Source organism: Microplitis mediator, chromosome 1 (genome assembly GCF_029852145.1).
Source record: "Microplitis mediator isolate UGA2020A chromosome 1, iyMicMedi2.1, whole genome shotgun sequence".
NCBI classification, from domain to species: Eukaryota; Metazoa; Arthropoda; class Insecta; order Hymenoptera; family Braconidae; genus Microplitis; species Microplitis mediator.
In genome coordinates this window covers 22,668,050-22,686,402 of record NC_079969.1, presented here as the reverse complement: position 1 = coordinate 22,686,402, position 18,353 = coordinate 22,668,050, and the positions used below count along the sequence as shown (strand labels likewise).

General features: G+C 33.6%; 1 protein-coding gene across 1 annotated transcript in view; it reads right to left on the bottom strand.

Annotated features, from left to right (window-relative positions):
• LOC130663027 (uncharacterized) overlaps positions 1-18,353 on the bottom strand; it is a 154,099-nt gene that overhangs the window by 7,862 nt on the left and 127,884 nt on the right. The window contains exons 5-7 of the mRNA XM_057462096.1: positions 13,304-15,760; positions 396-579; positions 187-306 (exon numbers count right to left, since the gene is read on the bottom strand). Of these exons, the coding sequence (XP_057318079.1) occupies positions 187-306; positions 396-579; positions 13,304-15,760 (2,761 nt within the window). The remainder of the gene's footprint in view (positions 1-186; positions 307-395; positions 580-13,303; positions 15,761-18,353) is intronic.

Sequence of the window (18,353 nt, the reverse complement as noted above, 5' to 3'; positions counted from 1 at the left end):
ATACATACATACATACATTTGCATTTATCATTCAAGTGAATTTACAAAATAAGATGAAACTTTAAAAGAGTTTGAAAGAACTACAAAGATCTCTGATACATCTCAAGTAAAATGTGAATTTCAACACACAAAAGTATAAGAAATTTAAAGATTGATGTTATTTCATAAAAAGTTTTGCTGACTTACTTCAAAGACAACGAGTAATCTTGCTTTGTAGATTCGCTGTTCCTCACTAGGTAACTTCCTTCCCTAAGAAGTCGAAGAACAGCCTCAGCCTCTATTCTCGTTATTGATCCATGATACCACCTAAAAATTGAATCAATCATAGAAGAGTGTCCATATTTATTTGTAAGATCAAAATAACAATTAGAATTGTTTAAGTTATTGGCAGTTACCCTTGTCTTTCAAGTGGTAATTCCACGTCCACGAGGTCAGCGGATGCTCGGCTGGTTGTTAATTCAAGGGGCAGTCCAAGGCTCAATCCACCGGGTTTTTTCAATAGTTGTAGAGCTCCATTTCCTCCATTGCCACCATTCGCATCCAAGTTAAGCGTCATCTTTGGACGCGCCACACTGCCGCCTGAAATGAGTCACCCGGCAGTTAGACGTCGTGTCGGGCTTTTTTCTCAACCTCTTGTTGTCGTATCGCGAAACCAACAACCCACGAATTTTACGAGCCATGATAATCGGGTCAAATAGCAATCGTTCCCTAGAGTGACTTAAAATCGTGTTAGATACTATCGCACATACCAGGGTTTTATTTTTTTTTTATTGCAAGCAATTCTTTTCCTCTGTAATCTTTTCTATATTTTTATTTTTATGGTAATAATTAATATTATATTCGAGTTGTAATTTTAATAATTCACATGAGAGGAATCTATTGATCTTATGTACGTATATACATATGATTTTCCTTCATTATCTTGATACTAAGCGCACGTTTATTGTAAATTCCTAAGAAAATCGTTTTTCTTCAACAAAAAAAAAAATATAAGAAAAACGTTAGCTCTAAAAATGAAGAAATGAAATCAGGAGACACGGTAGTGTCTCGCGCCAAGTACACGATCAAATCAAACACATGTATATGTGTCTATAAAGTGTCATGGCGCGAGCCATGTTCTTTCTTGTACATTAGTACACTGCACAAAAAAAATAGGCGCTGCAACAGAACGCAGTCCTGTAGAGTAAAATCCTGTTGCAGCAATAGGATTTTTATGCTACGGCAATGGGACACATCCAGAATTTGAATTTCTTTTCAAAATTTGAAACAAATTTCAAATTTTGAAATTTTCCTGTACTGGCAAAAAGGTTAGTACATAAAACTTGTTCCCTATCTTATGGATTCCACAGGAAAATCCTGTTACTGCAACTGGATTTTGTGTTGTCGCTCCCACAGGACTGCATCCTGTTGCAGCGCCTATTTTTTTCCGTGTGTGAAAAATTGGGAGTGAACTTTTTTTTACTTTTGCTATTGCAACTGAGTTTTTGAAAATTTTTAATAATTCCTATCCCACATTTTTAACACCAGTGCGGTACTAAAGTAATTTATGAGGATAGATTACTATTAGTAGTAATAAAATAAAAAATGGCAAGCTGTAAAAAATGTCTAAGTACGTCTACCAGATAAACTTTTTATGGTGACTTGATGTACAGGTTTGAATAATATATAAAACGACAAGCAACTAAACCCGAACTCAACCGTAATTTTATTTAGATCGTGGCAATCTTTTAGCAGTTAACTTTTGTGTGCCGTGATACAGGTACGAAGAAATTGGTCTGACAGCTGTATCGTCGAGTTAAAGATTTTCTAACATAACGTGATTGGAAATTGTCTTCGTGATGATATCAAAGAATTTTTAAGCGAAAAACCCTCATTACTTTTCCCAGATAATATGTATATATCTAGAAACCTCGGGTCTTTTTCATTTTTATCTAAACTTTCGTGGTTTTTTCTCCCATTCAAAGTCCGTAAATTTATTTTCTTGTTTCACTTTATTCCAAACTCTTATAACCGCGTGGTATTAAATATTAAAGAAAATCAAGCCTTGTATCTACTTTTCGAGATTGGCGTTGTCTGTTTTATTAAATTTAATCCTATGATTCTGTTGGCCAATTCGCTTAAGCTACTTTCGCTTTTATTATCTTTCACTTTTATTTCTTCAACTACTTTTATATATTTATTTTTATAAGCTTCTTCTTTCCTCAATATTAAAAAACAAATTTATTTATATTAACAACAAATAATAAATGAGATACAACCCATTTTGCCTCTTATAATTTAAATTTAAAGAAAATCTCTAACACCCAATTTACTCCTGCCCGTTTTCCTCATACACGGTAAGAAATGCATGGCGTTCAACACCATGCTGGTATGGTCTCAAGGCAGATACTAAAATAGTATGTGAAATATTCCAAGACAGTATTGTAACGAGTCACAGAAGTATGGCGTTATTTACTATACTGTATAGTACTGGAGCTATTGTATTGCTCAGACGTATGCATAGCAGGCACGGCGAAACAGCATGGCCCTGAGACCCATACTACAATGCTACTAGTTTTTCCCGCCATAGTTTCTGGCGTGTCAATCAATGTATACTATCGTATTGCCACCAAAACTATATAGATGTCGTTAGACAAGCAATGTGGACACGACAACGCAGTATGGGCTCGACGGCCATACTGACATTGCGGCGTCCGCGACAACTATTGCCAATGTTACTATTCCCGCAATGGTTGAATCATCTATGCATACAATTTTATAACCTATAAAAATTTTTGATACCATACAGTATGGCGTTCACGCCCATACTGGCATAGTGGTATAGTCGTGCCGCGACCGGTTACCCTTGGACAAAATAAACCCGGCAAAATGACCTAGAACAAAATAACCTCGTAAAAAAATAACCTGAAAAAAAATAACTTTGTTATAAAATAACCTGAAAAAATTTACATAAATCTATAACGATAAAATTCGTACTTAGAGGTTATTGTTGTTAAGTTTATTTTATAACAAAGTTATTTTTTTTCAGGTTATTTGGTTACGAGGTTATTTTGTCAGGGTTATTTTGTCGAGGTTATTTTGTCGAGGTTATTTTGTCTGAGGGCGATTTGTTACGGAACCGGCATAGTGATATCCGCAAAATATTTCTTACCGTGTACATGAATATGTATAACATTCAAAGTAATTAAGATTTACTTCTATTTAATTCTATCTATTCGATAATTAATCGATTATCGAGAATTGGAATCCATTTGATTTTTGATAACCTCAAAATATATATCTGTAAAATGAGAGGATAACTAAAATGGATCTGGTTATGGCGTGAAGGTTGAAAACAATTAAAATTACTCAAGATTTATCAAATATAAGTTATAGATTTATTTACACTTATTTACACTTAAACTGTAATAAAATACTTTATAGCGAATGCGACAAGATAGATAAGCGATAGCGAATGCGACAAGTCAAGCGGTTAAAAACGCGTGGTGGTTAGTAAGACTGCACGATGTAGATTAGAATTAGAGACGTCGTCTTCTTCCTTCGTGGCTGCTCGGTGGTGACGTGGCAGCATGGCTGCAGTAACGAATTTTCCCATTGGCTTAAAAGCGCGCCAACAGGAAATAGTTAGCCGCCAATTTCTCTGATTGGCCGGCTGGTAGCGGGTTCTCATGCCGACGTGGCACGGTCATGAGTAAGAAATTGCAAGTGTCGGGCCCAGATAGCGAGTGACCCGGCACTATTCTGACATTCAAGTCAGTAGCGAGTTCGGCTGCTCCCGTACGTAGCGAAAGTACACGAAGCTTTTCAAAATGATCAAGCTCGTGACTGAACAATATCTCATAACTTTTATTCGCGATTCACTTTCGTTTCAAACATTTTTTGAACAGTTTAATTAAATATTGCTTTTTTTTTATCAGCTCATTCTATTATATCCGTTTTTAATATCCTCGGTAGGCGGAGATACGTTTCAATCAATGTCTTCTTGTCCTTGAAACTTAGTCCTCAGGGAAATGGAAGAAAAAATTGGCGCAGTGGAAAACGTATCATACGAAAAAAAAATAAACGATTCCAAATGGATTCGCTGTAGTATTATACGATTCTGCGTCACCGGCGTGAAAACTTACGCTCTAGACAATTACACGGTTTTCAAAAATCTAATATATCCATCGAAGGAAAAGAAAGAGCAAATGGAATTAGGTGAATGTCAGTGTTGAATGGAATAAAACCTCAATGAACCAACGCGCAATTTATTTCAATGAATTGTCAAATGTCAGCAACAGAAACTCGATGGTTTTACATCGATGTGAGTTTCAATTAAATTGAAGTTAATTCCAGTACTTTGAACCTTGATAATTGAAATGAAGTGTTACTATACAGTAAAGTTAGCAAGATGCCATTCAAAATATGAACGAAGTAAAGTCAAAATTGATTATTTTACTCCAGAAACTGAAGATATTCGAAAAAAGTTGCTTCTGTTCCTCAATATATGAATAGTTAATCTAAAATTTATGTGACGACAAGTATTGACAATATTAGCCTAGAAATTTTTCTTCCCTCAGGAGAAGGACAAGTTTTATAAAGACAGTCGCCATCAGATTGAGAGAAAGTGGCAGATCACCCATAGGCAAAGGACGTATATCTCGTCTCTCACTCGATTGCTCCCTATTCACTCATTCCAATCACTTGCATAGACAGTTGTTGGGTGAGCGGAAACTGAAGCGAGCCACGTGCTGGATGCTCCATAAAATCTCTTGGGAAATTTCTAGTCACGAACAGACTGCGATGGTGTATCTACTTTTTGACAGCAGAGAAAATGAAAAGAGCAGACAAATGGGTTTTAAATTTTGTCAAAAAAAAATCTGAGGGTATGTGAAGAAGCGAGAAGACAGAGAAAATTACTGTAGGACACAATAGGAATTGGACAAATTAAAATAGAAAATGTTGCGGTATTATGACTTGTACTCTAAAAAATTAGCAGAGTAAATCCGGAGCAGATGACTATACTATACATATACTATATACTTTACGTTTAGTATGTAGTTGATTATAACTTCGATAGTCGATAAATAAAATAGAAATACTTGTTACTGTTCTACTCGTTTTACATTCCTCAGTAATTTATATTCAAGAATTGAATAATTAATTATCATACTAAAAATTCATTACTATCCCAGGTGTTATATTCACTTGCTAACACTCTAAAGTCTTGAGCCACAGATGGTACATAAGCATGTCACCCTTCTTTTGACTGTCATCCCTACTTTCATTTCTGGCCTCATCATTCTCATCGACAATGTAACGAACACTAGTTGCCTGTTCTGAATGCCTGATGCACATCTCGGCTCTCATAAAATATGGAGTGTTGAGGCAGAAAGGTCCTCGTCTACGACCTTTCTTCATCCTTAACTTGTCCGTCATCACAATTTACTCCCGTCGGATTACAACTACTGAGTCTTCCCATTAGTGAAGATGAGATATTTCCAGAGGCTTTTACCAGACGACTTTTATGCTCTAAAATATTTTTATTTTCGATAAAAATAAACTTTCTACTTTGTATGCTTGGTCAACCGAGCGACCATACTGACAAATAATTTTGTATAAAAGTAATAAAAGATCACAGTTTATTGTCTTTTCAAGATAAAAGCAATTCATTTTGTTGATACAAAGTCTATTTCATATTTTTATCTTTTTATAAAACAAAATAACAAAAATATCGAAAATGTCATTATCACTACCGACAAAAAGCTGTTGGTTTGTCATGTTCAAATAATACTTTTGGAGATAATAAAATAATGTCACCAACAAATTGTGTATTGTCTATAGCTGCGTCATTTTAATTGTCAAGTTTCATTGTTCGATCTGGTGAATAGACTTGCAAAGCTTGTCTGTTACTAAATTAAACTTTTCGAGTACAACAAGTCTAGCAAGTTTGGTAGTCGGTTTGTAAGTTTCCTGGGCTTATTTATGGCTGTATGAATTCCATTGCTGAATTTATAGTGTACTTTGATATTAGAAATATTAATAATCAACAATCGACTGAAATCATTTGTAAATAAACGAACTATAATTATGCATACAGAAATAAAAAAAGTAATATTCTGTTTCGAAATTTAAATTAGTCAATTAATGGATTCAAATCCAGTAAAATTAATTTATTAACCACTTCGTCAAGTATTGGATTATAGTTCCGTAACGAAATATCCGAAGATAAAATAGCCGCGACAAAATTTATAGTCAAAAATGGGTGGAGTATCACTTGAAGACCATTACCTTATAAATTTTTCTTAAGGATATTCTGTCGTGTGGTTATTTTGTCGTGAGGATGTTTTGTCCGCGGATATGTAGTCGTGGCACCTGGATTATAGGGTTCAATTGAAACAGAGATTCTTCAAGGCGCGATACCTTTGTAGATTTTTCAAAAAATCTATTTTTTTTTCTTTCAAAATGCAATTTGTGGGGCAATTTTATTTCTCTCGGATTAGAGACTAAAAACAGAATAAGTAAAAGTACAAAATTTCGATTGTTAACATACATTACAAGTCGAAACTTCAAATGCGTTTCTCTCAAAAACGTATTTTCAAATTGGCAAGCTGTATAATTAAGAAATTTTTTATTAATTCTTCTGAAATTTTAACTGTATTTTAGAAGAAAATATATAGAATATTTTATTTAGATTATAAATTGAATTTCTTTTTAGTTACAGCTGATTTTATTCGAATTTTTAGCGAAGAAAAATACTGTTTTTTTTAAACGTTCGCCATTTTGTCAAAAATAAATATTTTTTAAAATTCGTGCCTTGGTTCAGATAAAAATTAAAGGCTTGCCGCAGATCACATCATATTTACTGCCTCCTTAAAGTTGCTGCCAAGGCGCCATTAAATTTTTTTTTTGTACTTATATTTTTGATATACTCACTAACGATTTAAATTATTTCAAATAACGCGATTCAAAAAATCAAAAACAATTCCAAATATTGTCTTCTTTTCCATCGGTTTACGTAGAGGTTACCCGTTCAACTGATTAATTATTTGCCAACTAGATGGCGTCATTGGCAGTATTTTTTTCTGTGTAGTTGGTCTGTCCCTTTCCTGTTTACTCTCGCTCTCGGAACTATTATTGGCTGCTAAGATAACAAATAAACTCTTCCAATAGGTTTTTCATTGATTGAAAATTCTTGAGCCCCGACTACTTATTTAATAATAGATTATAACAGATTATCATCCAATTACTTTTAAATGATAAATACCAACGTCTACTGAATTGTGTAGTAAGTTTAATAGTTTTCGAGATAAGTCCGTAATTTCCCTCGTGTCCTACGTTTAAATTTGTGCCCAGTTGCTACAAAACTGCTTTTGGAAGCCTTCCCAAACGATAATAGTGCTCGCAAGAGTTAAATGTCAAATAATCGTATGTAGATTATGAAATTTTCGAGGAAAAAAGATAAAAGGTTCTAGACTAAAAAATTGCTATTTTGTCTTTGCTTATCTGATGAGAATTTATTTTAAGAGTGTTTGAAATTACCCGAACCGTCATATCCTTTAAATTATTTGTCCCTAAAATATTCACTTCCCTCAGCGGTTTATTTCTGCCCTTCTCATTCTTTTTTATTTTCATGTTCTTTTACATTTTTTTCTGATATGTTAAACTTTTTTTCTTCCAAGCAAACTAAAAAGCCCAAAGGTAATGGCTATGTAATATTCCATATTACTTTTACAAAGAGATGATGTGGTGTTTAAATTTTTTTTACGTTGCGTGATTGGAATATTTTCATATTTTAAAACATATTAAATTTACAATCATGGATGATATACTTTTACAATAAAATAATGTGCATTATATATATATTTATATATTGTTTTATAATTCTATTGTATAAATTCTATAAATCTTGTCGCATGAAAAAACACTAATCGTTGAGCTCAGTCAACTGAAAAGACTGTGATAGCGTGAAAGAATTGATCCATTTTTTTTTTATATTTCCTCTCGTTAACGACCGTGCCAAAATTATGACGGTGTGCGATCATTAAATGGTCCGTAATAACTGATTTGCGAGCGATTTTTATGGCAAAAAAATCTCCGATATTTTTCAAGCGTTTATGTCTAAATAAATAATAAAAAATTTCGTAAATATTTACTCGTAAAAAAAGTAAACTAGTTCAATACTGTTAGGATATTTAGTAAGCGTTTAAAATATTGGATATCTTTTATTTCAAAATATTTGCATTTTAATGCTAAAAAATTGAGACGCATATATGCGGCATATATTCAGATTTGCCCGAATATATACGGATACATAATTTTTCCGTGTGGAGAACTCGTTATAAATTATAATATTAGTCGTGATTTTGAGCAATTACTAGTTTTTTTTGTAAACATTAGCTGAGTATGGTTACATTTGAAGAAGTTAATTTTGTTTTTCGACCAAATTTTCAATTTTTGATTATCATTCAAGGATATGAAAAAATATATATATTGAGATTGAGTTAAAGACATTTGCACGGTATATATACTGTCACAAAGCCTAGAATTGATGACAAAAAAAAATACAGTCAAATATTGAAGACAATTTTTCTAGAAAAAAAATTATCGATCATGTGTAAGAAATATTTTATCACATAGTAAATTTTTTACTTGTAGTTAAGGACAGATATTTTTATTACTAATTTTTTTTAGTAAAAAGAATCTCAGAAATATGCGACATAAAAGCTAGGTTCTATATTCCAAACGTTGTAAAATCGGAAAGACTGTTATTTTTTTTTTTTTTTTTTTTTCACCCTCAACTGTACTGCAAGTAGAGCGTGATATTTCCAATATTACCAATACGCTAACGTCAGCGAACGGTGCAAAAGCACGCGAAGAATTTTTCTGTCTAACTGAAAGCTTGAGTGTATGGACATAAAGAATAGAATATCACAAGCAAACGGAAAAGTTTGTGTCAGATGGATTAAAAGTATTGTTACAAATATATAAATAGCCGCTTATGAGAGGTTTAGTTTAGCTGACAGAATGAAATTCTTTTGTTCTCAATCGCGATATTTCGATTTTTCAAATTTATTGGATTTGTAAGCAAAAATACATCTTGTGTGCGATGTTCCAATATTCTCCTTATTTATGACTAAGATCAAGAAGTGAATGCTAGATTATTGCTCACTATGTGTGAATTCAAAAGTGCAATCCGTTGTATATTACATATTTTTCTGTACATATTTTCTATTTTATCATCTTTCCGTATATTTCTTTCACACAGTAAGAAATATTTTGCAGATATCACTATGCTAGTATGGGGGTGAACGCTATAGTGTATGGTATCGAAGATTTTTATAGGTTATAAAATTGTATGCATAGATGATTCAACCATTGCGGGAATAGTAACATTGGCAATAGTTGTCGCGGACGCCGCAATGTCAGTATGGCCATCAGGCCTATACTGCATTCCCCTATCCACATTTTTTTTTTTTTTTTTAAATAATATTTAAAGCGAGCCTGGTCACTTTAAACATACAAGAACGCTCAGGAAGACAGTTCCATTGAACCTTAGAAAACCCAGTCCACAAATTACATCACACCGAATCAAATTAATTTTCTTTATACTGATCTTATTCAAATGTCGGCATCAGAACGAATCTCAGGTCCGAAAGACCTCACACTTTATACGTGAAAAATTCTTTCGGCTTCCACTGGGATTCGAATCCACGCCTGGCCAACGATCGTGGTCGAAAGATCTAAATCTTACGCCTCAGACCGCTCGGCCACAATCGCCGGTCCACAATGCTTCTGGTAGATAAACCTATTCTCACGACATCTATATAGTTTTGGTGGTAATACGATAGTATACATTGATTGACACGCCAGAAATTATGGCGGGAAAAACTAGTAGCATTGTGCCCTCGGCATTGTAGTATGGCTCTCAGGCCATGTTGTTTCGTCGTGCCTGCCATGCATACGTGTGAGCAATACAATAGCTCCAGTTCTATACAGTATAGTAAATAACGCCATACTTCTGGGACTCGATACAATACTGTCTTGGAATATTTCAGATACTATTTTAGTATCTGCCTTGAGTCCATACCAGCATGGTGTTGAACGTCATGCATTTCTTACCATGTATGTATAATGCCGCTTGGCCTAAATAAATGATGTACTTGGAGATTGAAGCGTTTTTCGCGCATCGAAAATGAAAAAAATCGATATAATTTGACTATACTTAAGGGTAACTTAAAGAATAGTTCCGGAGGTTGGGGTAGTCTGCAATTTTCGGCTGAAATATTATTCCCTATGCGAAACATTTCAGAAATCTCGATCCAGTAGATTTTTTACTTTTTATTTTCGTTCCCATTTTTAGGTACATAATAAATGAATGATCTACAATCTCGGAATCGCTTTATATAAATTTGAACAAAATTAAAACTTGATAGAAAAAAAAATGCCAACTTCTACTCCAATCAGCCAATTTAAATTTATTCGAGGGTATAATTGTAATTTTGATGTAAAGTTCAGTGATGCTCTGCTTCAGTGTTTGTAGATCAATGACTACCTGGTAATTTCGTGGTTGGATTGAGCGTTAGCACGCAAAATGTACGTGGACTAATTGTCAATAGAGGACACGTAGATAACGTTGTAATGAATGTGGCCACTGCTGGCACAGCGAATTCTCAATAACAGGATTCGTCATGCTCTGCGGTTTTATTTTGATGAGTAACCCTTGTTGACAAAAGAAATTATTTTAATTGTCTTCTACGAACAGATAGTGCCTCTATTTATCATCATTACTTCTTTGTAAACGAAAAACTTCATTACTAATAATTATCTTTAATGAAACTATAAAACGTTAGACTATAATTTGATAATTAAGTTTCTTTCTTGGGGGAAAATAGATAAGCCACACAATTAGATTTCTTCGTAGATTGAAAGTAATAATCAATTAATTTGTCGTTTAGTTTTCATTTTATCAGCACGAGTATTTACGACGAAAAATAATTAATATATTTTTTCTCACAACAAAAATAGTAATAAAAGATGAAATAAGACTTGCGCGATTTATTTTTGATTACTTATTAATATCCATCAATCTTAGCTATTTCTTTTGTTTCTACTCGCGTCATAACACAGATGTTACAGCCCATTTAAATGGTAATCTTTGGATCAGAATTTACTATTATCCATCAAATAATAAAAAAATATTCAGAAATTCATTAACAATTTTTATCTCTTCAAACTAAAATTATGAAGATTCCCGATAAAAACAGACGATTGAATCGAAACAAATCTATCAGAATTATTTCTTTTATTTTCCTATCGACTTCTGTCGGAACTGTAAGTTGAATTTAATATAAACAAAGTGTCAATTCCATTTAATTCTATTTTCAAATTTATCCTCTCATCTTGAACTCACTCTTTTGCAACAACTGTTTCTAAATTTGTAATATTGATTGTGGAAAATAATAATTATGTAATTTGAAAACATTGAGGATATTATTTATAACTACGGGTATAATTATTATATAGCTTGTTACGTATATCGACATTTAGTTTCCCTCTATTTAGAGCGTCTGTTGCCGTAGGCCGGTGGCGCTTACTCGATGTTCACATTAGAGCACTCGCAATTTGGACCACCCCTTGTATTCATCGGGTAGACGTGACGTGTTCAAAGTCCCATCAAATCCAAGTGCGACATTGCCAGGGGTTCGTATCGAAGCTTGCATATTACACAGCAAAACTTAATTCTACAACTAATTTTATCTTCAAGTATATAGATATTGCGCAATAACCAGCATCAGTTATTGAAATTTTTCCGATAAATTACATTCTTTATATCTCTTATTTAATAATATTATAATTTAAATGTAAATAACTAAATTCTTCACCGAGACACTGTTAATAGTATAATAACAATTATTCGATCTCAAAAGTTATTATAACGCAGGTGTTAAGTACATCTTAATGACGTTAGTTCCTGTCTGGAAGGTTTATAACACTCAGCATCGAATTACGGCAGTTCTTCCCTCATTCTATGATGTGCCTTCATTTTATGTCAACCCATCTTTCCCTATCCAAAATATGGCGTTTTTATTACTCTAATGGCCACCCTTTCCCTTTATCTCTTTCCCTCTCTCTCCTTTTTATATTTTCTCATTTTCAAAAAATACATCGTATTTTTTTATACCGTAGTAATTTATTTATATGTAGCACGGTATTACTTTTAATATCTAAACATCTCATATCAGGATAATTTGTTTGCTTAAGGTAGTGTAAAGCTATCTATAGTGTGCTATTGCCCAGTCTCTTTTCTACTCTTTCACTCAATATCGCTTGTTCGCTTTTACTCATTTCGAAATTGTGAGACAGATAACTGTCAATACTAATAATTTTGTAACTAATCAGTGACTAAATGATTTTTTTCTAATTTATAATTACTTTTTCTACTATCTATTGGCTTTTTGGAACGATTCTACCGATAACTATTTGAAATATGCGTAAAAACATGACTCTTTTAGGTTAATCTGACCTATCACATGTTAATTACGCGCCCTTGATTATCGACATCTCGCATTACAACCGGTCAAAAATTCAAGACATCTTTCTTGATACCACATTTAAATTTCATGAAATATGACTAGTTCCCGATTAACACAGGCTTAAGCAAGATTCTGGTCCCAGTGCCTTGAGGGAATCCCCTAGTCGTGTCTTTTTCTACGTATGGGTCTTGCGCAAGATCATGTAGCAAGAAATCGTCATCAAGACTTGTGCCTTGCATTGCCCGTACGAAAAAAGTATATATCCGGGCCAAATTAAATATATGTCTCATATATGCGGCATATGTTCAGATTTGCCCAAAAATATACGGATATATACTTTTTCAGTGCGGGTGTACACAAGAATATTGAATGTATCTTAGATACGGTACAGTTGAAAAGTTTCTGGCGCATTTCTTGCACCAGTAACTTACGCATGGCTTCCTCAAGATCTGCTCAACGGTCAAGGTCAATTTTAAGCCTTGAGAAAGCAATGCGCAACTATTTTCAACTATAATTTCCCTCCAGAATTGAATTATAATCTGGCACGAATTTATTGTGTAAGGCTTGCACTAGACTTACTATTGAAATCTAGCCAGAAGTATCTGCAGCAAGAGATAGGTAGGAAAAGACACTAACGTCTATCGAACTTGAGACTGAGCTTACTCAAGCCTTGAACAAGATTGTGATATGGGTTGACTTTGGTGTTCTGTGCATTTACGACTTGCTGTTTAAAAGCATTACTATACTCGAATAATTAAAAAAAAATAGTTAAGAAAAAAAGTACTTGCCTATTACAGTAAGTGAATCAACATCCCTTACGGAGAGACTAGAAGAAGCTTGAGACCCACTGGATTCAGTACTTTGTGTACATCTCAGTCTTCTTCTAAGTTTTGGCATATCAAAGGGAAGATCTCGTAGATCAACACTAGTCGCACTACCGGATGTTGTTGCATCCTGCTGCATAAGAAGCCGTCTTCTACGAAGTTTTGGCATGTCGAATGGTAAATCTGATAAATCTGGTTCGTTATCGACCAAATTAATGTTGTCCATTTGGGATTTTATCACATGAAATCCAAATGGTTTACATTTTATCCCAGCACGAGATTCTATCGAAATTCCACTATCCGATCCTTGAATCTCAGCATCGCCGGAAGACGATGATTGCATTGCTAAATTTATTAAATTTTTATTTTGCGGAGTGCGTCGTTTTTTGAATGACGTATCCGTTGGAGATACGACATTTGATGTGTTGGTGTTAGTATTTGTGTTGGTATTTATCGAAACTTTTTCAGTAGTGGCTTCTTCAGGAGAAGCTTTTTGTGAATTATTGTTACGATTGTTGTCTGATGTTTCGGATACTGGTTCTTGAGATGATTTATCTGAGATAGGTGAAAGAATATGAAGCTTAGGTGCATGATACGTCAGAAAACCTGATACAGGTTGCTGGTGGTTATGATGGTGATGATGGAAACAGTTTGTGCTGCCGCTGTCTGAACTGTGAGAACTCAAACTGGTACTGTGTCTACTTTCTGAGCTACTGGTTGATCTATTGCCTTCACTAGTACTACTTCTTAACGACTCCATACTACCTCCGCTGCTGCTAGTAGCCATACTTTCAGTGCTAGAGTACCCAATTCTGCGCCTAGTCTGACGTAATTTGAATTCAATAAGCCCTAGTTCTCTTTTAGGACGAGGAAGATCACCTTCCGCTTCATGCGGCCTACCTTTAAACTCCATAATAGGTCTACTTTCTCGGATCAAACTTCTCGGTCGTTGTCTGTCTTCTTTTGGCCTGCCCTTAAATTCTAAAATAACTTCTTTATCTGTCCTACAAATATTTGACTCGTTGTTTTCTTGAATTAGACTCTTAGGTCGACTCTTTATCTCTAAAATACAGCCTTCATTGCTCTTCGGAGACTCTTTGGCTCTTAATGATTTAACCGGCAGTCTTATATCTTTCAATCTCGGGTGGTCAGGCTGCGAGGGTAAATTTGGAGCACTGCGAATATTTAGCAATAGGTGGTCTTTATTACCACGAAACTTAACAGGTAGCGGTGCAGTGGATGGAGGCGATGGCGTATATTCTCGGGCAGGATGTCTTGGTGAAGACGTTTTTTCGTCACCTGAATTTATTTGGAGGGATTCGATGTCTTGAGACAAACTTGTCATATTGTCTTGTTGATTATTTAGTCTATGCGGTATTGGTTTAGGTCGAAGGAGTACAACTTTGCGTCGGTTGTCTTTGGAAGCAGGTTGTTGTGACGCTGTGACATAATGGACATTTTGCAGTTGATGTTTGGATGCATCTGTGGAAGAACATGCTCTCGATTGAGAGCCACTTAAATTAGTCCTTATCTGGGAATGCAATACCGGATGATTGGTGACTCTGTCAACGTCATCCAGATCATCATCGGATCGATTGACCTTGCAATCGAAAGCTGTTTCATATAAATGCCGTTGTCTAGCCATCTCTTCGTCTTCAATTTCCTCAACATCAGCAGCTTCTTCTTCACTGTCTGCTTCGTCGCCAGGTTTTTCAATTTCACCGTCGAAATCGTTTTCAACAAGTACCGGTTGCTGTGATTCTATTCTACGAGTACGTCGTAATTTGCGCACTTGATGACGCGCAATTTTTACCGGTCCCTCTAACTCATCCTCGTCGGGTGAGCCAACACACAGACACACTGTCGTCGGTAAATCATGACTTAAGAGACGATGTGGAGGCATCAAAGTGTGATCCCACTCCGTAATAATGCACGATGAGAGTATCTCGTTACTTTTAGATTGAGTTGCATGCTCACTTTCTGCAGAACTTTGTAAGTCTTGAGTTAAATTTTGTTGAAAGTTTGGTGTAAGATAAGTTGACCCTCCGTCGCCAGCTACAGAATTTCTTTTAGGCAATGCTGGTGTTCTTGATCTTTCCCCGGGTACATCAAGACTTATACTTTTGCGATATTTATTCAATTGTGATTTGGATTGTTGTTCGGGCAATTTGAAAAGATCACCGTAATAATAAGGTGAAGGATGACGGACTGGTTGATTAGCTTCCGTTGGAGATTGATCGGGCACATGGACTAAAGCAACACAATCTACGGTGACACCTTCGTTAGTACTATTACATTTTTCACTACTCAAGCAAGAATTTTTCCCTACTGTTGATGCTCTTGAGTGACTTTTAGATTTGCGTCGGTGAGATGATCGACCGGTAAGATTTTCATTAACAGAAGAATCTGATACTGAATGATCTGTAACAAAACAATTGACATCATTTTTTATTAAACTGAAAGGATAAAATGGAAAATTTTCGTGATTAAATCGCGGCGTTGAAATAAATTCTAAAGTTACAATCTAAAGTCGAATAACAGAGGGAAATGTTTGCACATAACGCTATGGAATTATGACGCAAAATCACTTTTTACGATAATAGTTTCGCGTGCACCGATTTCAATTTTTTTTTGTTTTTATTTCAATAAAAACAATCTGGTGTATTGTTTGTTCAAACATTTTACTATACTTCAAATTGATTGTAAATATATGATTATGTACAACGGAATTTGAATATTATTTAAAATAGTAAGCTGCAGAACAGTAAATATCTTTAAGTTCATAGTTATATGTACAAAAGATCTGAAAATAATGGCGTATTATGCTCTGTAAGGGCTCAGAGCGAACATAACTTCTCCGTCTTTCTTTGTTCAATTGCCTAACAGACTCCATAAACCATACGTTTCTGCTTATGACAGGTACTACACTGCTCCAGAGGTCTCTCGTAAACTTTCGTTGGAAATTATGGGTAGTAAGTAGAAGAAAAAAGTGAACTGAGCACTTCAACAAAAGATCAGAATGCCCAGAAAAAAAACTTTAAAAATTCGTGTTTGAAATTATAACCTGAAACCTGGGTGTCAATACAAGAAATTTTAACATTTCAAATAATAAATTTTATAATACGTGTCATAAATTTATAATTTTCAAGTTAGGGTTTTAAAAGTTAAAATATTAATTTTTCCTGCATAGGCATTACATCTGAAAAAACCAGGAGTAAAGACGAGTATTATTTCAATCCGAATTCACTCTGTCATTTGGAGTCCCGGAGTTAAAAAATAATCACTCTACTCAAGAAGTGAATGGGGAGTGTGTTTTTTCACCGGAGTCATTTCAGAGGGATCTGGATTTCAGTTAAATCAGTATTTACTCCAATTCGGAATTTTAATACTAAAATTAACTCTTTCGATGAATTTCACTCCGACTTAGAATTTCAACCTAATTAAAGTCCCCTTCGGATTAAATTTTACTCCGAGGGGAAGCCATAAATAAACAGTCATTCGCTCCGCATTCACTCCAGATGTTTACACCGCTAATTTTTTGCAGTGTAAATAAATAGATAGATAGATAATAGTTTTTATTTGACCCTGAAGCCGTAGCTCCCTAAGAACCATCAAATAAAAAATTATAGTATTTATACATATACGCACATCAATCTTTTCAAAATTACAATGAATATATTTATGAGTTAATTAGTTAATCACTTAATTAATCATTAGTTGATAATCAATAACTACATATATTAATTATACATATATTAATCAATAACTATATATATTAATTATAGTCATCAAATATTAAGTATTAGATACTAAATATTAAACAAGGATATTTATCCTAGAATTGTTTACGTTTTAATTTCAAATAAAAGAATTACTATTTAGAATCATAGTATTTACTGATCAATTAATTAATCATTATATTACTCGTAGTTTCTAAATTTATATAGTTCATTTTTTCCGTGTGGTTAAATGGACAATAGAGTAAATTCTAACCTCAAAAAAAATTATTCTCTATTATCAATTTATTAATTAAATTTGTTTTAATTCTAAACAAAAGCAACTTCAAATAATATTAATTAAAATTCTACGAGCTTAAAACTTGGTGATATTACATTAGCGCGAAACTCAAATTAATTATGTTATAGTAATTTATATTAATATCATAAGCAATATACTAATTATACATACATTATAAAATGAAGCTTTTGAAAGAGATACTGCCTTAATTAACCTAGGCTTTGATGCAACCAACTCTTTTATTCATACTGAAAATTAATATGTGGCAGTGAATTTGTAGTTTTTAATTACAAGATAATTTACTTAATTATTTTAATTTTATTTGAGTAGTTAAATATTATTTATTATTTTTTACTTTTAAAAATTCTAGGAAATATTCAAATTTAATTTTACACAGACTGTGCGCAATCTTAACGGGAGTTATGGGGTAAAGAGGGGTAGCTACACTTAATGGGCTCTCAAGTTAATAAATTTAGAATTATTAATGAAAGCAAATGCCTTAAAAAAGTATTTGTTCGAAAAAAAACTATATATAGAGATTTATATTAACAGCTGTTTCGCTAAAATATTGCGTATTCATATTTTAACTAACTGTATTATTATACTGAGCGAAGAGAAGATACTAAATGAAGAGAAAAATAGTTTAGTTTCTACACAGGAAAAAAATTTTCTCGATTAAAAAACCTCAATTTTCTCGAATTAAATAGAACTCTTCTTTAACCAAGACGAATTTTCTTTAACCAAAAGAGATCTCTTGGCTCAAGAAAATCTTGACTTTCGGTTTCCGAAAACGTCTGTCTCCCAAAATATTTTCTTGGCTTAACATAACATTTTTTTCTGTGTACTTTTTCTAAATCATGTTTATTGTAATCGCAAAATTTTCAATGCCAACTAAGATAGTAGAGGTTACCATCCTAATAATAAAAATTACTATCCCTGTTTAGAAAATCTCATAGAATCCAATAGATTCTCATAAATTCCTATAGAGATTTTGTAA